This window comes from Salvelinus sp. IW2-2015, linkage group LG8, assembly GCF_002910315.2.
Source record: "Salvelinus sp. IW2-2015 linkage group LG8, ASM291031v2, whole genome shotgun sequence".
NCBI lineage: Eukaryota > Metazoa > Chordata > Actinopteri > Salmoniformes > Salmonidae > Salvelinus > Salvelinus sp. IW2-2015.
This window is the reverse complement of record NC_036848.1, coordinates 45,498,149-45,521,846: the sequence shown is the minus strand read 5'-3', so window position 1 is coordinate 45,521,846 and position 23,698 is coordinate 45,498,149. Positions and strand designations below refer to the sequence as shown.

The 23,698-nt window shown below is 43.1% G+C and overlaps 1 protein-coding gene across 2 annotated transcripts; it reads right to left on the bottom strand.

Annotated features, from left to right (window-relative positions):
- Nucleotides 1-8,753: 8,753 nt before the first annotated feature.
- Nucleotides 8,754-22,785, bottom strand: LOC111968025 (tumor necrosis factor, alpha-induced protein 3). Of its 2 annotated transcripts, none has more exons than XM_023993538.2 (9): nucleotides 22,465-22,785; nucleotides 20,949-21,290; nucleotides 14,397-14,587; nucleotides 13,555-13,696; nucleotides 13,115-13,285; nucleotides 12,724-12,904; nucleotides 11,594-12,483; nucleotides 11,079-11,296; nucleotides 8,754-10,911 (listed from the first exon to the last, which is right to left on the bottom strand). In XM_023993538.2, exons 2-9 carry the CDS (start codon nucleotides 21,253-21,255, stop codon nucleotides 10,627-10,629), a joined length of 2,385 nt encoding a protein of 794 aa, XP_023849306.1. In that variant the 5' UTR covers nucleotides 21,256-21,290; nucleotides 22,465-22,785; the 3' UTR covers nucleotides 8,754-10,626. The 2 variants fall into 2 exon arrangements, with proteins under 2 accessions (XP_023849306.1, XP_023849305.1); XM_023993537.2 differs by lacking the exon at nucleotides 22,465-22,785 and adding an exon at nucleotides 21,980-22,436.
- Between the last annotated feature and the right edge of the window lie 913 nt (nucleotides 22,786-23,698).

The window sequence follows — 23,698 nt, the reverse complement described above, 5'->3', positions numbered from 1 at the left end:
CAGTGTTAATTAAGGGAGTGAGATCGGATTTACGGGATCCATCCAACAGTTCATGTGCAGAGAATTAGTCAGCTCACTGTTTTAATCTGTAGATGGACTCACATTTAAATCAACATGCAAATCACACCTGTTCCCCACTTCTTTTCTCATGCCTCATTTACATATGAGCAGCTTTTGGTTTGGCTCTTTGAAAATGTCAGCGCAGATAACAATCAATGGGAGTGGCTGTACATTGTATTGTGCTTAGAATGCAACTGTTTTGAAACTATTCCCTTCTCAGTTTCAATGGGCATGATGCTCCTGTGACCCAATGACATGTGCCTTAATTTCTTAGTCGCCATTTGAGGAACAGCACATTCATATGAATGTTTTTCTCTTGTCAAAGCTCTTTTCTTATCATGGAAGACTTCAGTTACTGTTTTTGTCAATCGTGTACAAGCATTTCTTGGAACAATGTCGATTTTCAAAACAGTTTACACAAGACACAGAACCTTATGGCCTTTCGCAAAACAGTAAATACATTTTCAAACTGTAGTTGCCATCTCAAAACATAAATATACTGAACAAAAATAAAATATGTAAAATATTGGTCCCATGTTTCATAGGCTGAAATAAAAGAGCAAAGACATTTTCCATACGCACAAAAACCTATTTTCTTCTCAAATTTTGTTCACAAATTTGTTTACATCCCTGATAGTGAGCATTTCTTCTTTGCCAAGATAATGCATCCACCTGACAGGTGTGGCATATCAAGAAGCTGATTAAACAGCATGACACAGGTGCACCTTGTGCTGAGGACAATTTATTTAAAGGGGGAGATCAAGCTGATCCTAACTGTTATAGGTCTATTTCTATTTTGCCCTGTTTATCAAAAGTGTTGGAAAAACTTGTCAATAATCAACTGACTGGCTTTCTTGATGACTATAGCATTCTATAGCATTCTCTCTGGTATCTCAGGTTATGGATGTGTCACTGCAACCTTAAAGGTCGTCAATAATGTCACCATTGCCCTTGATTCTAAGCAAAGTTGTGCTGCTATTTTTATTGACTTGGCCAAAGCTTTTGATACGGTAGACGATTCCATTCTTGTGGGCCGGCTAAGGAGTATTGGTGTCTCTGAGGGGTCTTTGGCTTGGTTTGCTAACTACCTCTCTCAAAGAGTGCAGTGTATAAACAACATAGCTCAGGCAGTAGGAAGCTCTCTCATCCATTTATATGCAGATGACACAGTCTTATACTCAGCTGGCCCCTCCCCGGATTTTGTGTTGAATGCTCTTCAACAAAGCTTTGTCTGCCCTTAACTTTGTTCTGAACACCTTCAAAACAAAAGTCATGTGGTTTGGTAAGAAGAATGCCCCTCTCCCCACAGGTGTGATTACTACCTCTGAGGGTTTAGAGCTTGAGGTAGTCACCTCATTTTATTTATTTAACGTTTATTTAACCAGGTAGGCAAGTTGAGAACAAGTTCTCATTTACAATTGCGACCTGACCAAGATAAAGCAAAGCAGTTCGACACATACAACAACACAGAGTTACACATGGAGTAAAACAAACATACAGTCAATAATACAGTAGAAAAATAAGTCTATATACAATGTGAGCAAATAAGGTGAGATAAGGGAGGTAAAGGCAAAAAAAAGGCCATGGTGGCGAAGTAAATACAATATAGCAAGTAAAACACTGGAATGGTAGATTTGCAGTGGAAGAATGTGCAAAGTAGAAATAGAAATAATGGGGTGCAAAGTAGCAAAATAAATAAATACAGTAGGGGAAGAGGTAGTTGTTTGGGCTAAATTATAGATGGGCTATGTACAGGTGCAGTAATCTGTGAGCTGCTCTGACAGCTGGTGCTTAAAGCTAGTGAATGAATAAGTGTTCTCAGTTTCAAAGATTTTTGTAGTTCGTTCCAGTCATTGGCAGCAGAGAACTGGAAGGAGAGGCGGCCAAAGTAGGAATTGGCTTTGGGGGTGAACGAGAGATATACCTGCTGGAGCGCGTGCTGCAGGTGGTGCTGCTATGGTGACCAGCGAGCTGAGATAAGGGGGACTTTACCTAGCAGGGTCTTGTAGATGACCTGGAGCCAGTGGTTTGGCGACGAGTATGAAGCGAGGGCCAGCCAACGAGAGCGTACAGGTCACAGTGGAGGGTAGTATATGGGGCTTTGGTGACAAAACGGATGGCACTGTGATAGACTGCATCCAATTTATTGAGTAGGGTATTGGAGGCTATTTTGTAAATGACATCGCCGAAGTCGAGGATCGGTAGGATGGTCAGTTTTACTAGGATATGTTTGGCAGCATGAGTGAAGGATGCTTTGTTGCGAAATAGGAAGCCAATTCTAGATTTAACTTTGGATTGGAGATGTTTGATGTGAGTCTGGAAGGAGAGTTACCAGTCTAACCAGACACCTAGGTATTGTAGTTGTCCACATATTCTAAGTCAGAACCGTCCATAGTAGTGATGCTGGACGGGCGGGCAGGTGCAGGCAGCGATCGGTTGAAGAGCATGCATTTAGTTTGACTTGTATTTAAGAGCAGTTGGAGGCCACGGAAGGAGAGTTGTATGGCATTGAAGCTCGTCTGGAGGGTTGTTAACACAGTGTCCAAAGAAGGGCCAGAAGTATACAGAATGGTGTCGTCTGCGTAGAGGTGGATCAGAGACTCACCAGCAGCAAGAGCGACATCATTGATGTATACAGAGAAGAGAGTCGGCCCAAGAATTGAACCCTGTGGCACCCCCATAGAGACTGCCAGAGGCCCGGACAACAGGCCCTCCGACTTGACACACTGAACTCTATCAGAGAAGTAGTTGGTGAACCAGGCGAGGTGAGAAACCAAGGCTATTGAGTCTGCCGATGAGGATGTGGTGATTGACAGAGTCGAAAGCTTTGGCCAGGTCAATGAATACGGCTGCACAGTATTGTTTCTTATCGATGGCGGTTAAGATATCGTTTAGGACCTTGAGCGTGGCTGAGGTGCACCCATGACCAGCTCTGAAACCAGATTGCATAGCGGAGAAGGTGCGGTGGGATTCTAAATGGTCGGTAATCTGTTTGTTGACTTGGCTTTCGAAGACCTTAGAAAGGCAGGGTAGGATAGATATAGGTCTGTAGCGGTTTGGGTCAAGAGTGTCCCCCCCTTTGAAGAGGGGGATGACCGCAGCTGCTTTCCAATCTTTGGGAATCTCAGATGACACGAAAGAGAGATTGAACAGGCTAGTAATAGGGGTTGCAACAATTTTGGCAGATCATTTTAGAAAGAAAGGGTCCAGATTGTCTAGCCCGGCTGATTTGTAGGGGTCCAGATTTTGCCGCTCTTTCAGAACATCAGCTGACTGGATTTGGGAGAAGGAGAAATGGGGAAGGCTTGGGCGAGTTGCTGTGGGGGGTGCAGTGCTGTTGACTGGGGTAGGGGTAGCCAGGTGGAAAGCATGGCCAGCCGTAGAAAAATGCTTATGGAAATTCTCAATTATAGTGGATTTATCGGTGGTGACAGAGTTTCCTATCCTCAGTGCAGTGGGCAGCTGGGAGGAGGAGCTCTTATTCTCCATGGACTTTACAGTGTCCCAGAACTTTTTTGAGTTTGTGTTGCAGGAAGCAAATTTCTGCTTGAAAAAGCTAGTCTTGGCTTTTCTAACTGCCTATGTATATTGGTTGTTCGATGCTAATGCAGAACGCCACAGGATGTTTTTGTGTTGGTTAAGGGCAGTCAGGTCTGGAGAGAACCAAGGGCTATATCTGTTCCTGGTTCTACATTTCTTGAATGGGGCATGCTTATTTAAGATGGTGAGGAAGGCATTTAAAAAAAATAACCAGGCATCCTCTACTGACGGGATGAGGCCAATATCCTTCCAGGATACCTGGGCCAGGTCGATTAGAAAGGCCTGCTCGCTGAAGTGTTTCAGGGAGCGTTTGACAGTGATTAGTGGAGGTCGTTTGATCGCTGACCAATTACGGATGCAGGCAATGAGGCAGTGATCGCTGAGATCTTGGTTGAAAACAGCAGAGGTGTATTTAGAGGGAAAGTTGGTTAGGATGATATCTATGAGGGTGCCCGTGTTTACGGCTTTGGGGTGGTACCTGGTAGGTTCATTGATCATTTGTGTGAGATTGAGGGCATCAAGCTTAGATTGTAGGATGGCTGGGGTGTTAAGCATGTCCCAGTTTAGGTCACCTAGCAGCACGAGCTCTGAAGATAGATGGGGGGCAATAAGTTCACATATGGTGTCCAGAGCACAGCTGGGGGCAGAGGGTGGTCTATAGCAGGCGGCAACGGTGAGAGACTTGTTTTTAGAGTGGTGGATTTTTAAAAGTAGAAGTTCAAATTGTTTGGGTACAGACCTGGATAGTAGGACAGAACTCCGCAGGCTATCTCTGCAGTAGATTGCAACACTGCCCCCTTTGGCAGTTCTATCTTGTCTGAAAATGTTGTAGTTAGGGGTGGAGATTTCTTCCTAAGCCAGGATTCAGTGAACTGGCTAACTTCTGGCTAGCTTCTGTTGTGGATTTCAGATTTGAGGTGAATTTTTTTAAATTGGTGAGGCGGGTTGCAGGAGAGTGTTTTGAAGTTGAGTTTTTAGAAAAAAATATATATAAAAAGATATGCGAAGAAAATATGTAAATAGATATATACACGGGACACGACAAGACGAGGACAAAGGACGTCTGACTGCTATGCCATCTTGAATGAATGACAAGTACTTGGGAATATGGCTAGACGGTACACTGTCCTTCTCTCAGCATATATCAAAGCTGCAGGCTAAAGTTAAATCTAGACTTGGTTTCCTCTATCGTAATCGCACCTCTTTCACCCCAGCTGCCAAATTAACCCTGATTCAGATGACCATCCTTCCCATGCTAGATTACGGAGACATAATTTATAGATCAGCAGGTAAGGGTGCTCTCAAGCGGCTAGATGTTCTTTACCATTCGGCCATCAGATTTTCCATCAATGCTCCTTATAGGGAACATCACTATGCTCTATACTCCTCTGTAAACAGGCCATCTCTGTATACCCATCGCAAGACACACTGGTTGATGCTTATTTATAAAACCGTCTTAGGCTCCCTCCACACTCCCTCCATCTGAGATATCTACTGCAGCCCTCATCCTCCACATACAACACCCGTTCTGCCAGTCACATTCTGTTAAAGGTCCCCAAAGCACACACATCCCTGGGTCGCTCGTCTTTTCAGTCCGCTGCAGCTCAGCTAGTGACTGGAACGAGCTGCAACAAACACTCAAACTGGACAGTTTTATCTCAATCTCTTCATTCAAAATCTCAATAAGGGACACTCTTACTGACAGTTGTGGCTGCTTTGCATGATGCATTGTTGTCTCAACCTTCTTGCCCTTTGTGCTGTTGCCTGTGCCCAATAATGTTTGTACCATGTTTTGTGCTGCTACCATGTTGTGCTGCTGCCATGTTGTGCTGCTACCATGTTGTTGTCATGTTGTGTTGCTACCATGCTGTGTTGTCATGTGTTGCTGCCTTGCTATGTTGTTGTCTTAGGTCTCTCTTTATGTAGTGTTGTCTCTCTTGTCATGGTGTGTGTTTTGTCCTATATCTTAGATTTTTTTTAAATCCCAGCTCCCGTCCCCGCAGGAGGCCTTTTGCCTTTCGGTAGGCCGTCATTATAAATAAGAATTTGTTTGTAATTTAACTGACTTGCCTAGTTAAATAAAGGTTAAATAAATCAAATACAAATAAAAGGCCACTCTAAAATGTGCAGTGTTGTCACACAGCACAATGCCACAGATTTCTCATGTTTTGAGAGAGCGTACAATTGGCACACTGACTGCAGGAATGTCCATCAGAGCTGTTGCCAGAGAATTGAATGTTGATTTCTCTAGCATAAGCCGCCTCCAATGTCGTTTTAGAGAATTTGGCTGTACATCCAACTGGCCTCACAACCGCAGACCACGTGTAACCACGCCAGCCCAGGACCTCCACATCCGGTTTCTTCACCTGTGGGATCGTCTGACACTAGCCACCCGGACAGCTGATGAAACTGTGGGTTTGCACGAGAAAAACTATTCTCCACAAACTCTCAGCTCATCTGCGTGCTCGTTGTACTCACCAGGGTCTTGACCTGACTGCAGTTCGGCGTCGTAACCGACTTCATTGTGCAAATGCTCATCTTCGATGGCCACTGGCACACTGGAGAAGTGTGCTCTTCACGGATTAATCCTGATTTCAAATGTACTGGGCAGATGGCGTTGTGTGGGTGAGCGGTTTGCTGATGTCAATGTAGTGAACAGAGTGCCCCATGGTGTTGGTGGTGTTATCGTATGGGCAGGCATAAGCTACAGACAACGAACACAATTGCATTTTATCGATGGCAATTTGAATACACAGAAGTACAGTGACAAGATCCTGAGGCCCATTGTCGTGCCATTCATCTGCGCCATCACCTCATGTTTCAATATGATAAGACACGGCACCATGTCCCAAGGATCTGTACACAATTCATGGAAGCTGAAAATGGCCCACTTCTTCCTTGGCCTGCATACTCACCAGACATGTCACCCATTGAGCATGTTTGGGATGCTCTGGATCGACATGTACGACAGTGTGTTCCAGTTCCCGCCAATATCCAGCAACTTCGCACAGCCATTGAAGAGGAGTGGGACAGTATTCGACAGGCCACAATCAACAGCCTGATCAACACTATGCGAAGGAGATGTGTCGCGCTGCATGAGGCAAATTATGGTCACACCAGATACTGACTGGTTATCTGATCCACACCTCTACCTTTTTTAAAGGTATCTGTGACCGACAGCTGCATATCTGTATTCCCAGTCATATGAAATCTATAGATTAGGGCCTAATGAATTTATTTAAATTCCTTATACAACTCAGTAAAATCTTTGAAAATGTTGTATGTTGCGTTTATATTTTTGTTCAGTATATACATTCATCAAAACCATATATCAGCAAAATTGCAAATACATTCATCAAAAGAACATGACTGTCTGCAAAGGGTGACAAAATGGTAAAGCATCATCCAAAACACAACCAAAACAAACTGCAAATGCATACAAAAAGTTTGTAGTCACACACTTGATATAGTCATTGTATGCAAGGAATATGGGACCAAATACTGAAGACATTCAGACTGGTTGGTTTGACAGTTGCTGGACCTGGGTTCAAGTCCCAGTTGGGGCTACAGCTACCCCTCGAATTTCATACAATATACTTTCATGGTCGGTTTCATTGACTTGCCCATATTTTTACCTACAACTTCTGAGTCCGTTGGAGAGGATCACCTCTGATCTACAAATAGTATTCCTTGCAAAATAATAGGTTTTGTGCGATTTAATATTGACAGAGCTACGCTTCCCATGGCTTAGGCAATCCCTCAACTACATGCCAGACATTGATTGATTGATTGAGATTGATTGATTGATTGATTGGAGACAGCTTGTGCCAATTACAGAACATTTCCTAGGATTTCCTACCTTCAGCAACTCTAGTGAATAATGCTGGAAATGCCAGTGAAAGCAGTGCCTCAAAAAGTGCCCCAAAACTCCTGGTCCTAGTCATACCGTACTTCATACTCATACATGGTCATGATGCAAAATGAAACTGTACGTCTCATTTACAGCAGGTACTTAAGGTTATTCACCCCATAGGCATAGTGTACATAGTTACCATGATCACCTTGTTTGTCTTGCTTTTGGATAACACGGTCAGCGTTGGTTACACCCACTGCCGATTGCAAAACAGAGCTCGCAGCTCAACTTCCTGAATTGAAACAGAATACAAGAGAGTCCTGAGCTAGAATTTCACATCGGCCTACCATAAACCTACGTTTTAACCCTTGATAATGTGCAACAATGGGGTAACTGCCAGATGATAACACAGCCACCCACTTTGAATGCAAAGTTATTTTCAGACCACCACATCTGCCCACCTGTCATGTCAACGGCTGTTGGCTGACTTAGGGAGAATCTCAATTGCATTCTCCTCACGTCCTCTCTCCTTCTCAAAACCCATTGGAGAAGTTCAAGAGGTAGGGAGGCAAGTAGAGAGGACGCGAGGAGTATGCAATTGAGATTCTCCCCTAGTACCCACGCTAACGCTATTCCTCCCTCCCACGCACTCCTGAAATGTCACCTCTGCCCAACAACATATATCCCCTCCCTCACCCTAACTCTCCCTCAGCAGCGGTAGCTTCTGATGAAGACTTTCCTTTCAGCTGTGACTCAACTGTGAGGATTCTGAAGGGGGTTGCCTGCTTTTCAAGCACTATGGGCCAAGGCCATGAGAGGTCAGACGTGTGGGTTTACTTTCAGAATTACATTGTTAGAAAGAGTGAAAAAAATTAAATGAGAATTTTGTTAAAGTGAAACACGTATGTGTGTGTGAGAACCAAGATGCTTTAGAAACGTAATGTGGATGGTTTAGCTAAAAATATGAGCAAGTCAATGTGGTAGTGTTGAGCTGCACTTTGGCACAGGCCCATAGGCCCATATGTCTCCACTGGAAAACACAGCACACATCAGTAATAGAATCACTCTAAAAACAAAAAAAACAGAATAATGTCATTATTGAAAACCAGTCATTGAGCAATATCCAGTTACCCACATACGAAATGTAGAAATATGTTCTGTAGAGTTTGTTCATACGCAAGCACACACACACACACACACACACACACACACACACACACACACACACAGTTTGTTGATACGCAAGCACACGCACACACATGTATACACACACTGTGTTGAAATAAGCAACAAGACAATGTCAGGTTTTCTTAATAAAAATAGTTCATTTCAGGACAACATATAAATAAGTATTGAAACGCACAATACAGATAATATTTGATATGAATAAATACTTAACAAACAAAACAAAGCTTTTCATACAATACCCTATTATTGAAAGGTTACACAAAAATGTATCTCACAACTTTTGCATGTTTTGTTACAACTTTGCGTGTTTAAGTCTAACATTGGAATGTCCCTATGCATGTCAAGGAAAGTACCATCCTAAATTCCGGAGCAGCTTATTAAGTATTGTGCAAGTAGTACGTGATGATCAGAGTTCCGACCCATAACCAAAGAGCACGTACTCCTTTGATGTCTCGTAATGAACTGACAACTAATTGCCCTTATATTATATTATGTTTATTATCTGATTAAAGACCAGATCTCTATCTAGGCTACCATAAATCAAATTTTTAACAGACGTCAGATATGCATATTGAACAGACGTTCTTTTGTTTCAACATTGCGTTGGTTAAGAGGTCACGAGAATGCTTTGTAGATGATGGCACGTTTTTTGGCAGGAACAAAAATGTCAGTTCAAATATATAGATATAAAAGAAGAAAAGGAATGTCAGTTTGCTTGCGCATATCACACAGGTGTGAGTACTGGAGTGAGGCATCGTGTGAGCAGAGCAGATTTCAGCAGAGCCCCTATGATGAAGTGGTACTGTACTGCAAGCCAGGTTCTACGGGTGGAGAGGTATTTTACTGCAGGCTGGAGCCTACCAGCTCATGGTAGCTAAGAGCACTGGCTGCCATGCCACAGCTACATGGTGTGAACCAAGTCTTTCGTTTTTTCCTCACAGGTGTATTTGTTTACCTTCTCATGGCCTCCCTCCCTCCTCTGACTGAGGTATTGAGCTCTAAGGGGATTTCTCCTGCACTTATGTTTTCTTTCCTTTCCTTTCAAACACACACTCCTTTCTTCACTGGCAATCCCCTTGGACGAGATCAACTGAACTCTGCTCTTATCTTTCTCTGTAAGTTAGTCATTAACTAGGAGTCTGTGTGAAGGTAATTGCCCAGCATTAACAGAGGCCACATATAGAACATACTGTAACGCGGTACTACTCTCAGGGCAAGCATTAACTTGTATTTCTACAGTACAGATACAAAAGTGGTCAACAGCAAACAAGAACACAACCACAAAAGGCAACAGCATCTGTACTGCCAGCAGACATCTATGCGGCGGTGGGAGAGGTTGAATATTATTGAGTTCTAACTACTGTTTTCTCTGTCATGTCACAGAACCTCCATGTTTGATTTCTGTACAAGTAGCACCATACTTTTAAGGGTCCTGCCCACTCGCAAATGCTCAGATACTGTACATTAGCTGTCTAGGTAGGTGCAGTTTTTGAGACTGTAACTACTCCTGTTTAAACCCGAATTTTGACTAAACAAACTCATTTTGGCAGTGCGCGATGGCTTTGGCACAGCTTTGCACTTGTCAGGACTTTGGTCAATGAGGCTCTTAAACAAAAGCTGTGGTTTATCACATTATTGTGTAGGTAGCTAGCTGCTTGATAGATAATTCCTTGGCCGTATTATTAAGCAGTTTACACATTGCGCTTTTTTCAAGATACAATCAGTAGTCCAGCATGATACAGTATGTACTTAGATACATACTGTACATATGTTGTCAGTTTTCTGACACGTATACCTCACCTCTCGTCCTGTACACGTGAGATAATAATAATTGCACTAAGAGGTATTCTGCCGGCCATTTCTACTACCCCCGCTCTTCATGAACACATTTTAAAATGGGCTTTTGGCCGTAAGGTCACTAGTTTCAGAGATGCATTGACTAGCATCGTGGCACGGCCATTTTAATCTTCCCTAAACTTTTGGGCTCACCCCCTGTAGATCTGCTTAAAGAGGTCACATTCATTACAGTAGCCTTGCTTCTCTTGGTTAGCATAGTGGTCACAGCCTAGGGTTTTACAGCGCTGCTTTGTCTTCTCTTTAGGTGCCCCTGCCCTCTCCCTGCGACTCTCTCTCTGCCCCCGCGTGTTCCGTGTGTGGCACTCTGGACACAGGTCTGTGCAGCCGGGGGAGATGTTACTGCAGCCACTCCGCCTACATGTCGCCTGGGTCTGGGTCTGGGTCTGTCTGGTTCTTTCTGGTTTAGCTGTTCGCTGCAGAGAGAGAGAAAAACAGAGGAACATTGTCACTTGTGGAAGCAAATCATTATATCTGATCTAAGACTTTTATTTACTCTCTGAAACAGTGTAAAAAATGATCTGCAATTCAAAATGTGGTGTACAGCCACTGGGCCCTGTGTGAGAGGGAGGGAGACACTCACCATGACCAGTGGAGGGGAGTGGGTGCCGGGAGCCCTGGTAGCAGCCTGGTTGAGCCTGGTGCTCTGCTCCTTTACGTAGCACTTGTTACAGTAACCCTCCAGCATGACCTTGCCCATGGCCCCACAGTCCGGGCCCCGACAGCGCGAAGCATCCTGGAAACCTGCCTCTGACGCGTGACGACTCTGGATTGGAGCAGGGGGAGGATGAGGGGTCGCCACTGGGAGAGGTGAACACAGCAAAACCACACGTCAAACTCACATATGACCACACACAATATCAACTTATCTTGAGATTCCAGTAAATTTGCAGCTTTCCCAGTACTGTCTGGTGTAAACATTTTGTTTGTTTCATGTTGTCTCTAAGTATACTGATATAAATAGATTAATAGTAGACATGACAGCTGTGGGTTTGATGTGGCCTGATTCCCTTTGATGAAATCTATGTTTTGCTGGGAAATTATTAGAAAAGCATTTCTTGTTAAAATGACTATGAACGAGCGGCTGATTAGACTTACGGTGGTTGGTCTGATAGTCCAGGTAACAAATGGTGCAGAATCCAAGATTCTGTTGAGTCCCGAAGAACTGGCATCCCGACCTCTTACAGGGCCGGCCAGACGTGTTGCCGTTGAGAGCCGAGGTGCCTGAGCGCTCAGAGTCCCTTGGCTGGGGCTGAGTCCATAACGACCCAGAGGAGGCCTCTATCCTGGCTGCTGCCGGTGGCTGGGGATCCTCGCCCCTCTCCGTAGCAGTCCTCTGGAGGCACGGGGGGCACAGTCCGTTAAATATCCTGAAGGCCTTCTGGTGGCACACGTTGCACCGCTCTGTCTCCTGCTCCCGTCCCGCGCCCCACTGGGGCCAGCCGAGGTGGGCAGGCAGGGGGATGCCTGAGGAGCCATCAGCAGTAGGTGCATTCTGCCGGGTGTTGAAGCAGCGTTCACACAGACCATCGTGCTCCACGCTGAGGGTGAAAAGGCAGCCGGGTGTCTTGCACTTCATGGCGTGGGTCTCGCTGTACAGGCTGAGGCTGGGCGCCGTGGGTGGGGGAGGGACGGAGCGCGGGCTGGATAACACCGCCCGGCAGCCACTACTACACTCTGGCTCACAAGCCTGACCACCGCCTTTCGTAGGAGCGGCCTCTATCCTCCCGTTGGGCTGGCCCTGGCGTTTTTCAAAGCACTCGTGACAGTGTGGCTGGGTGTCCACGGAGACGTAGAAGGTGCATCGTGGTGTGGCACAGCGGATCTCGATAAGGGACAGCTGGGACACGGAGAAGGGGGGTGGTCTATGGGGCTGGGCGGCCCACAGTTGGTCCTTGTCCTCCTGCCAGCGCTTGTACTCGTGGTTGACCAACTGGAGGTAGTCCTCCATCAGGTTCATGTCCTCAGGCAGGTTCCCTTCATCCAGCCTGGGAGAGGCAACATGGAACACACTCAGAACTATTGATAGGCTAATCACACACCTCTCGGCCAGGTCGTCAATATTGACAATTGGTTCTCAACTGACCCACCCGATTAAATAAAGTAAATACAAATGAAGTACTATTATGCCACAAACATACTTTTAAAAACAGATTTGTAGTGCTTTTTAAACTGTGCTTAATATCCTGTTCTAGTGTAGTTCCCCATGCCTTTAGTGTCCCACCCACCTGGCAGCGTTAATGATGCGTGTGGTGTCATAGCCCAGTCCAATGACAGGGATCTCAATCAGCATCAGGTAGTCCTTCAGCAGCCTCTCCTTCTGCGTCTGCTCCTTCTCCATCAGGAAGTGCACCTTGAGCTCCTCGAAGCCCCCGCGGCCCGGGTTGATCAGCGGCACCGCTCGGATCTCTGGGGCACACAGTCATAATAATAATACATGAATAATACATAGGTGTTAGGTATATACTACCACTTTTCTGGGACCCAATGACGCTGTACAACAAAAACAGCAGAAGAAATGACTAAATTTAGTAGGATGCGGTATATAGGTCACATTCACCCTCATTCTACAAGCACTCCTCAACAGGGTAATCTATCAATGACAGTTACTGTACACACCTGGGCCACTGTCTTTGATGGTGATGAGGGGGGCAAAGTGCTGGGAGTCGTAGCCGAGCACTATGGGGTACTTGTAGCACTCCCCTGGAGGCCAGTGCAGAGGCAGGTAGATGCCCCCCACATTGAGGGGAGAGAAGGAGGAGCAGGATTTCATGCTGCGTAGCACCTGGTCTGTAAGGATACAGCCATGAGTTAGATACTGGACACCATACTTGACAGACTGCTTCTACTGCAATAGTAGACAGACCTACAGAAAGAGGTACAGAAACTGTACACACCAGACTAGGGTCAAAATAATTTGTCAAACACTTTCAAAAATGGGTGCTTGAGTTTGACCTGTACAATTGAACCAACAGAATAGAGACGGAGCATACTTGTACAATGTAAACATAACTTCTGATGAACTGAATGATGAAAGGCTCCATTGAGAAAGGCTGTACCTGCGATGACGATGATGGGCCTGCGGAGGATGTTTGAGAGGACAAAGATGTGTATGTCTTCCAGGGAGTCAAACTGCAGCCCGTTGCTGCTGGATACAGGTGATGCCATCTTGATGATCTTCTCCCATTCCTCCTCCCAATTCTGAAAATAAAAAACACTTTGAGTTAGGCTGCTTTGAACATTATGATACTACTAACAGGTGATACTACTAACAGGTGATACTACTAACAGACCTGTGTGATACCACTAACAGGTGATACTACTAACAGACCTGGGTGATACTACTAACAGGTGATACTACTAACAGAACTGGGTGATACTACTAACAGGTGATACTACTAACAAGACCTGGGTGATACTACTAACAGGTGATACTACTAACAGGTGATACTACTAACAGAACTGGGTGATACTACAACAGGTGATACTACTAACAGACCTGAGTGATACTACTAACAGGTGATACTACTAACAGACCTGGGTGATACTCTAACAGGTGATACCTACTACAGACATGGGTGATAACTACTAACAGGTGATACTACTAACAGACCTGGGTGATACTACTAACAGGTGATACTACTAACAGGTGATACTACTAAAAGACCTTGGTCAAATATATACAATACGTCAAACACTTTCAAATACTTGGGCTGCACTTGACTTAGCTTGCCTGGTACAATGACACCAATGGAATAGGCCCAAAAGTGCAAACTCCAAACTAAATCAAGCACGCATCTTACTATACTTTCCAAGTATCTGACATTATGCAGTTATCATTATGCACCCAGGTCTGCTATAGTAACACCATCCTAGCCGTAGCGGGGCCTCCGTTCCTCACCATGGTGCTGTAACGCAGGCCAGTCTGGGTGAACTCCTGAGACTGCAGCAGCTCAGTCTGGAAACGGGCTCTGAAGTTGCCCGTGTCTGTCTCCTTTAGCACGCTGTACAGGGCCTTCCTCAGGACCAGGTCTGTGTCCTGCACCCCCAGCATGTACTGAGATGCAGCATGGAGAAGACAGTTCCCATCTCCTGCAACACACATATACAGCCATGAGAAATGGGGGTAGATATTACATACGGAACAGGATCCCCACTAGAACACATGTAAACAAGAATAACATGTTTCTTGACCTAGACTAGCGTGAGGAGGATATCACATCCTTTATTAATAACAAGCCTGTGTCAACAAATATGTCGACTGACTTTATTATGTTGACGCATTCAACTTTGTAGAACTCCGTCTGGTTTGAGCCAGACATGTACAGTAGATGTTAAGTTTATCTCCAGTCCTTTAATATGAATCTGTGTTTATGTGAAATACAAAGTGCCCATCCTCACATCACCAGAGGTAATACTGCGGGTCATTAACGGCAAAACTATCCATCACAGACAAAGACCTGTATCGCTTGGAGAAAATAGTCTAAAAGGAGAGGGGATTTCCAGACAAGCTCTCACAGCGCTCTTTAGGCATCCATTATATCTGACCATCATTCATCACCTTACAGAGGAAATATAAAAAGGCCTGAGAAAGTTTGATGTCACAGACTCTATCAGCACTGTTAGTTTTTGTGGTGTCCTTTTATTGCATTCCTTTTTAATCTTCTTTGAGAGACCAGAGAAAAACTTTGTGCAAGTACTGCAGGTACTGTGGGCTTTGACACACTAGCCTGGTCCCACACTTTATGTATCAGTCTTCTATTGTTGTCATCATGCCATACAACATGGCTAAAACAGACTGGACCACTAGGCCTAAGACACATACAGTATTGGTTTAAACTCTAACTGTATTTTAATTAGACAGTCGTATGGTCCCTTGGCACGTTAACACTGAAATAACCTAAACTAAATAAGAGAATGAAAGAACAGCCTTTAGTGATGACTGGAGAGGGTGACAGACAGGGCCTGAATGAGTAAATCAGGTAAATTACGAGTTGCGTATGCAGGTTTTAATCCAAGTTTAAGAAATCAATGGTAAACTGTATGGAGAAAATGTTGACTCTTATTGCAGGGCGGCGGGTCTTTTTGTCATTGTGAAACATCAGTGAGTACGGGGAGCCTAGCTCGTCTGAAATACCCTGCTGCCTGCCACACTAAAGAGAGGAATTTCCCTGAGTGTGGTTCTCTGTGACTAAGTGCCGTGAGGCTGCCATTCGACTCTTTCTTCCCTTGTCTGCTGCTCCATAGACATCAGACTCTGGACTTTCCAGAGGGGCGGAGCTTGGCTCGGCTGGAACGCTTTCTCTTTACGAGCTTCGCCGACGACCAGTAGAGGTCTCATTTTCGCGTGGGATGATATATTTTTATATTTACACACGCATATTTCTTTACTTAAAAAAGGAAGTTCTGAGTACTGACATGGAACACCTTCTGCCTTCCTCTTTTTTGTCTTCCGCCAGGCTGAAAAACCAGTCTGGGCCTGTAGAGGTGGACACTGTGTTGCACTACTGTTTTTACATATGTACTGCTATATGTGCACCGCTATATATGTATTACTATGTGCACCACTATGTAATATGTACACCACTATTATACCTATGTAATATCTGCACCCCAGTCTGTAGATACCTGTTGCCAATAGAGGCAGGACATGAGCCTAGTAGGGATAAAAGGGAAAGGGGCCTAAGATGTTTTTTCTATTTCTATCCTTTAAATAATTTGATGTATGAGGAGAAAGCGTTCCGTCAGTAAAGGGAACATTCTACCCAAGCAACAACAAACCTCCGCACAGAACAGGAAATCTTGATTATGTTCCATCTTAAGGTTGAATCATACTGGAGAAAAACATATTTCTGGTAAAAACACTATGCTTGTTGTGTTGTCAGAATCTTCATATGTAGACGTAAAACCTATACCGGGGGTGTATTCAGTGATTTGAAAAGATTTGACATGTTGCAGATAGAAATGAAATGAGATCTGACACAATTGCCTATTTTAAATGATAAATGGCAATTGTATATGTTCTTCTACATAATACATTTCTATCTGAACTTTCTGTAATGTTGCACTCTGCCGAACACTGTGAACAGACCCCTACAGTTGTATATTAATCAGACAATAAAACATAAAATAACCTGGGCAACCCAGGTAACCCTGCCTTTGAATGTCTGCCTTCAGACTATAAAAGTATGTTGGTAAATGGGCAATTCCCTGGGAAAGTCAACCTGAGCATGCAAAATAAAGTTTGTCATTTGCAAATGAAACCACTTTCATAATTTTCCAAGGTCTAAATGTTGGAGTGCAAGCTTTATTTAACCAGTTGAATTTGGGCCATTACAGAGTAGGAGAGCTTGTTTTCCCACTCACAGCTGTCCACTAGTGTTTGTTAAAAGGTTGAGATGTTAATGAAGTAATACAGACCTAATGGAATGTCTTCAGTTGTATTTGCTAGTCTTACAGTCTTGTGAAGTTGGGGGGGAGGGGGGAGCAATGTAACATCCATGCCCCGTACATCGGATCGTCTTGAAACTTTCTCTGCAAAGTTAACTTTCATCAAGTTGTTTATATATGAGTATCCTTTTTCAGCGTTATGATAGTCGTAACATCCATTACGGTTGTGGATGTGATGGATATGGATTTATCATATCTTAGCTTCAAAAGCATGTGCATTCACACATTTTGTGTGCTTGTTCTGAGATGTATTCTTAGACTTTTACAGAAGTAATATTGATATATTGAACATTGTGATATAATTTCCCATACATGGTAGTAGTTTTTTTAAGATAGAAAGATGAAAAGAGTGTTTATCCACAATCTGTGATTAGTCCTGGAGTGTTATTCAAATGAAACCCCCAAAATATGCTGACTTCATTCAGGGTCCAGTAAAATGGATTGGTGTTATATGCACATCTACAGTATTTTACCTCATTTGCATAATGTTATATCATATTTCCAATAAGGTGTAATACAATAAAAATGACATATTTGTGTCTACATTCAGTTGGTAAAGGTTCATTTTGATATACACTACCGTTCAAAAGTTTGGAGTCACTTAGAAATGTCCTTGTTTTTGAAAGAAAAGCACATTTTTGGTCCAATAAATAACATCAAATTAAATCAGAAACACAGTATAGACATTGTTAATGTTGTAAATGACTATTGTAGCTGGAAACGGCAGATTTTTTATGGAATATCTACATAGGCGTACAGAGGCCCATTATCAGCAACCATCACTCCTGTGTTCCAATGGCACGTTGTGTTAGCTAATCCAAGTTTATCATTTTAAAAGGCTAATTGATCTTTAGAAAACCCTTTTGTAATTATGTTAGCACAGCTGAAAACTGTTGTGCTGATTAAAGAAGCAATATAACTGGCCTTCTTTAGACTAGTTGAGTATTTGGAGCATCAGAATTTGTGGGTTCGATTACAGGCTCAAAATGGCCAGAAACAAAGATCTTTCTTCTGAAACTTGTCAGTCTATTCTTGTTCTGAGAAATGAAGGTTCTCGTACAATGCTGTGTACTACTCCCTTCACAGAACTGCGTAAACTGTCTCTGACCAGAATAGAAAGAGGAGTGGGAGGCCCCGGTGCACAACTGAGCAAGATGATAAGTACATTAGAGCGTCTAGTTTGAGAAACAGACGCCTCACAAGTCCTCAACTGGCAGCTTCCTTAAATAGTACCCGCAAAACACCAGTGTCAACGTCAACAGTGAAGAGGCAACTCCGGGATGTTGACCTTCTAGGCAGAGTTGCAAAGAAAAAGCCATATCTCAGACAGGCCAATAAAAAGAAAAGATTAAGATGGGCAAAAGAACACAGACACTGGACAGAGGAACTCTGCCTAGAAGGCCAGCATCCCGGAGTCGCCTCTTCACTGTTGACACTCTTATGTACTTGTCCTCTTGCTCAGTTGTGCACCGGGGCCTCCCACTCCTCTTTCTATTCTTGTTAGAGACAGTTTGCTCTGTTCTGTGAAGGGAGTAGTACACAGCGTTGTACGAGATCTTCAGTTTCTTGACAATTTCTCGCATGGAATAGCCTTCATTTCTCAGAACAAGAATAGACTGACGAGTTTCAGAAGAAAGATCTTTGTTTCTGGCCATTTTGAGCCTGTAATCGAACCCACAAAATCTGATGCTCCAGATACTCAACTAGTCTAAAGAAGGCCAGTTTAAATGCTTCTTTAATCATAAATCTGTTTTCAGCTGTGCTAACATAATTGCAAAAGGGTTTTCTAATGATCAGTTAGCATTTTAAAATGATAAACTTGGATTAGCTAACACAATGTGCCATTGGAACACAGGAGTGATGGTTGCTGATAATGGGCCTCTGTAGGTCTATGTAGATATTCCATTAAAAAATCTGCCGTTTCCAGTTACAATAGTCATTTACAACATTAACAATGTCTACACTGTATTTCTGATCAATGTGATGTTATTTTAATTGACAAAAACATGAGCTTTTCTTTAAAAAACAAAGACATTTCTAAGTGACCCCAAACTTTTGAGCGGTAGTGTACATAAAGGAAAACAATGACCCTGATAGGATGTGGTGTATGGCCTTAGCCTATACAGTATATTATCAAGGCTACCTGTAATTATATAGTCCTAAGCTACTATGCCTTCTGCTGACATCTTAAAAACGTTCCAGATGACCAAACATTTTTATGTCTATTTCAGACGCCGTAACTTTCATAACGGAGGGTGTAACATCTATAACGGTAGCTATTTCCTTCTAAAGTAATATTGCAAATGAAAATCTTTTCAAAAGTATTGTTTTTGTGTTCAACCAAGCCTTTCCTTCGAAATGGCTATCCATGTTTCGACCTAAGACTTACAATCTTCCCAAAAAGCTTGTCCATTTCATGCAACATCCATAATGCCTCTTACTTGCTTCATTTCTCCACCATGCCAATATTTAGAATTTCGCTTTTTGGGATATACACTCACTCTAAGGGTTTCTATAGATGCACACATCAACATTTTCATTTATATTTTGTTTGGCCATTCTGTGACACATTAAATTTGTGATTTTGCCTAAAATCAGTATGTGGTATTCTCAGTATTCTCGTTTAGAATACTGTGAATTTTTTGTCAGCAACAGAATGACCATCCATTATTTGGCAACAGTGGGAATCCACTGACTCACAATGTCCTGCTTTGTCTCTCATGTCCTGCTCTGCTTCTCCTGTCCTGTTCTTATTCACCAGTCACCTGACACAATAGATTAATTCCAGTGAGTCAGCAGCCAGCCAGCAACAGACAGGGTGGTCCTCCTCAGTCTGAAAGTCCTCTGCTGAAAGTCATGGCTGCTGTGTCATTCAGAGGAGAGGCTACTGTATATGCTGATTTCCCAAATCAAGGCCTAGCTGGGCCCTCCAGAAACTTCTATGAGAAAATGTTATCCTTTCATTAGGAAGGAAATATGTATCATGTTAAAGGCTGTTTCTGAATTGGATTTCCAGGAAGACAAACTTTTGTTATCACTATCATTTTACTGGAAATACTGTAGTTTCAACATGTAGGGAAAAGCCATTAGGATATGATTCATGTTTCATGTACTGTTACTTTGTTATGACAGCATTAAATTACCAAAAGTTCAAGATGTCTATTCCACAGGTGATAAGATATTTACCCTCAATAAGACAACACACAAACAAGCCTAATAACCTGGTTATATCTCCTCCTGACAATAACATTCCATATTTGCAATGATTCAATGGAATTACAGGATTGACATGGTAACTCACCCACGTATGAGTCAAGACAGGTGGGGCTGTTTGCTGTATGATTTGTGAATAAAGGTCCAACTCACTTAGCTACTTATTGAGAGAAGGGGTATACCCAAACCTCCACTGCAAGGTATGAATCTAACCAGACGGAAACTGAGCACTACAGAGTTTGAATGCGTCAACAGAATAAACTCAGTCAACATGGTCTTTAGAAAAATGGAGGGGAAATTATCACTATGACACCATAGAATTACTGCTTTGGGATCTCCCACATAATTACCCTAGACGTCAGGATTTAGATACGCTGAACAAATCCTGTACTGTAAATCTTCAGAGTCATGTTAGGTACCAGTCAAATCAAGAGCTGCTAATGGTCATTCTAAAAGATAACAAATCTCACCTTTGTAATTTACCATAATGTTTGAGTACCAGTGTTTCCCCTATATTCATTTAGCAGCGTTGGCCCAGCACTTTTAAATGGATATTTGTTGGCTCAATGACTGGAAGTCTATGTTAACAGCTAGTATGTCATTGTGCTAACGCTAGTACCAATGCACCCCACTCCCCCAAGTTACTCTGCCACTGCTGCTGAAAGAACTCATAGGGGAAACAGTATGAGTAACTCTTACTCTTCAGTGTCAAGGTCTTTCAAACTCCTTTGAAAAATACCCCCTCCCCTACTACCAGCAAGAGGAACAGAAACCCAAACTAATACATTACCATTGGTTCTCAATGGCACCATCTTCTTGACCTCGCGGCACCAGTTGAGCTTCTTCTCCTGCTCTAGGGAGCTCTGCATGGCCCTGTCCAAGATGGCTGCCTGGATGACCTGTTGGAAGGCCTGGGGGAACTGGCTCATGCGGATCATCTCCAGGGTGTAGCGGTGCATGCCCCGCAGGTGGTGCATAAGGCCTCCGCTGGCCGCTGGCTTCACCACATCGTTAGGCACCCGCTCCCGGATCTTGACCGCTTTCAGCAGGTTACTCACAAAGAGGAACTTGGGCAGGAAATTCTGTCCCTGGGACATGGTGTTCACCAGATGTAATGTGTACAAACGCAGAACTGAAGAGGAGAAAAATAAAAAGTTGTTGGTTGGTTTCATTGGCAGCACGTGGTTCTGATTACTGGACTATATGGGCCACTTCTAATACTAGACAAATTGTGGGTAATGAATAAAGACAAACAAGAGGGCTTTTGTGTTCTTTTCCAAGTTAGAATTTCCCCACAGCCTCTGCCGCCCCAATGGGATTGAGGCACATGACAGACGCCTTCTACAAACTGATGGTGATTTCCAGACCCAAAGCCAAAGGACACCGCTAGGCAGTAGCTAGTAGAAATCATAAGGCCCACTCACACCCACCATCACAGAAAAGTCGGTAATACTGACAATGATGCATAAGAACTGCACAGGATGGAACTATTAAAAACCCTTACAGTTCTTTTCAGTATTCAAGATGGAGGACCATTGAAACAGGAACTTGAAAGTAATGTGTTTTAACATCAAGAATAACACATTGCTCATCAATCATAAGTCATAAGTCATCTCCCATCTGTAGAACAGTCTGTCAGATATATGTACCCATTTCATATAATATGACAATAAGCTGTTAAGACCTTATGGAGAGGTACCTACCTACAATGTGATATATACTGTAACTGTATATTATGGGCACCGTATACATTATTTAGAACAAAACAATTCAAGCAACAAAACAATTCAAGCATCCTTCATCAATTACAGTATAGATTACCTTGAAGGCGCATAATGTCATTGTAGGAGAACCTCTAAATATCCATGTAATAAGGAGACTGTCGCTCTTTCGATATTGGCAGACATTGAAGCGTTGGCACAATGGTGAGCGCTGCGGTTTACACAAAACACAATAACAGGAGTCTGCTGACGTTCGGATTACGTAATTCCTCTGACAGCAACGGTTGAAACATTGTAACATTGCATCGCGAGTATTGTCAAAAACATAGTTACAATGTAACATAAATTATTTATTCCACTGGGTAATGTTTTTTTAATTGCTTGAGGGTGACGTCTTCGTAAACAATGGCTGTCAGAACCATGGCGCCCATGCCAACGCGCATACCTCTGTCTGTGTCCCCAGAAACTCAATGCTACGACCAAGGCCTCTCAATGTTAGTCAATAGTAGATATATTTCAAATGCTTAAACGAAAGTGAGTTACAATCCTTGGTAAATAAATATATATAATATGAATGAATATTACCTGTGCAATATGTCGGTACTAAGACTACCAACAAAGCCTAAGGGTGCTCCGGGTAGTCCTCTGCCACTTCAATCAGGTTAACCGCAGCAGTCCACACAACGCCATTCAGCCTTCTGCACAATCAATTCTATTTTGGTTGATTCACTGTATAGACCGTCAAAGCATAGATCACGTCCCTCAACTTAATTTAGTTAATGTAGACGGAGGAAAAAAAACTGACTAAAGGGGATTTCCAGTGTTAGGGACTTTCCACATATCTCTGTCACAACCTTCAGACGTAGTTACATCTCACACACAATAGGTGGTGTCTGAGCGAAACGCCATTAGGCTACGTTCTCCGGGTCGTGTTGGTGACGAATAGCGTACTGAAATGCCTGGTCCCACCTACCGTGCACAGACGAGCGTTAGTGACCACAAAGAGGGAGCCTCATTTTCTGACCCTTGTGAGACAGACAGCCAGCCCTAGAACAAATAATTACATTGAAATGAGAGAAGTCCTGAATCTGACCTAAACACTGAATTAGATTCATGCATAAAATGTAGGCTTCGGCCTACATACGCTATTCGTATTATGAGAGAAATGTATTTCCACAATCTATTTTACTTTTAGTTAACTAGGCAAGTCACTTAAGAACAAATTCTTATTTTCAATGACGGCCTAGCAACAGTGGGTTAACTGCCTTGTTCAGGGACAGAAATACATATTTTTACCTTCGATATTTCAACCTTTCGGTTACTAATGCAACGCTCTAACCACTAGGCTACCTGCCGCCCCAAAATGCATTGCCATGAATAGAATAGAACGCAATATAATATAATTGATACTTCATTGTCCAATTGGTTAGAATGGCTGCTGGTCTGCCTCTCTATCCTCTCAACTGTGTAGGTAAACTACACATACTGTACTCAAGGATTTGCAAACACATTTACATGGAGATATCTGATTAATCTCAAATAATTATTCTAGGGTGAGGGGTTTACACACAATTCATTTGAGTTTATGAACAAATGTAATGCATATAAAAGGATATGTGTAATTACACGTAACCTCATGTCTACTCTATATAGACAATTATTTGCACCAGCTTTCATAACCAACCCCCAGCTACACAGAGCATCATACTTTAACTGCATTGTAAATAAGAGTGTTTAAGTGCTCCCCCTCTGGTGTAATACAGTCTGATGAAGGTATTTTGCTGCAACTGTAGAGGAAGTCAGGAAAGAATTTACTTGG

What these genes read in the sequence shown, in the direction of transcription:
- LOC111968025 (XM_023993537.2), bottom strand. An exon ending in GGTGCCATTGAGAACCAATG is followed by an intron (nt 14,588 to 20,948) that starts GTAATGTATTAG and finishes TGTGTGTTGCAG; the next exon opens with GAGATGGGAACTGTCTTCTC. An exon ending in CATCAAAGACAGTGGCCCAG is followed by an intron (nt 12,905 to 13,114) that starts GTGTGTACAGTA and finishes TGTGTGCCCCAG; the next exon opens with AGATCCGAGCGGTGCCGCTG.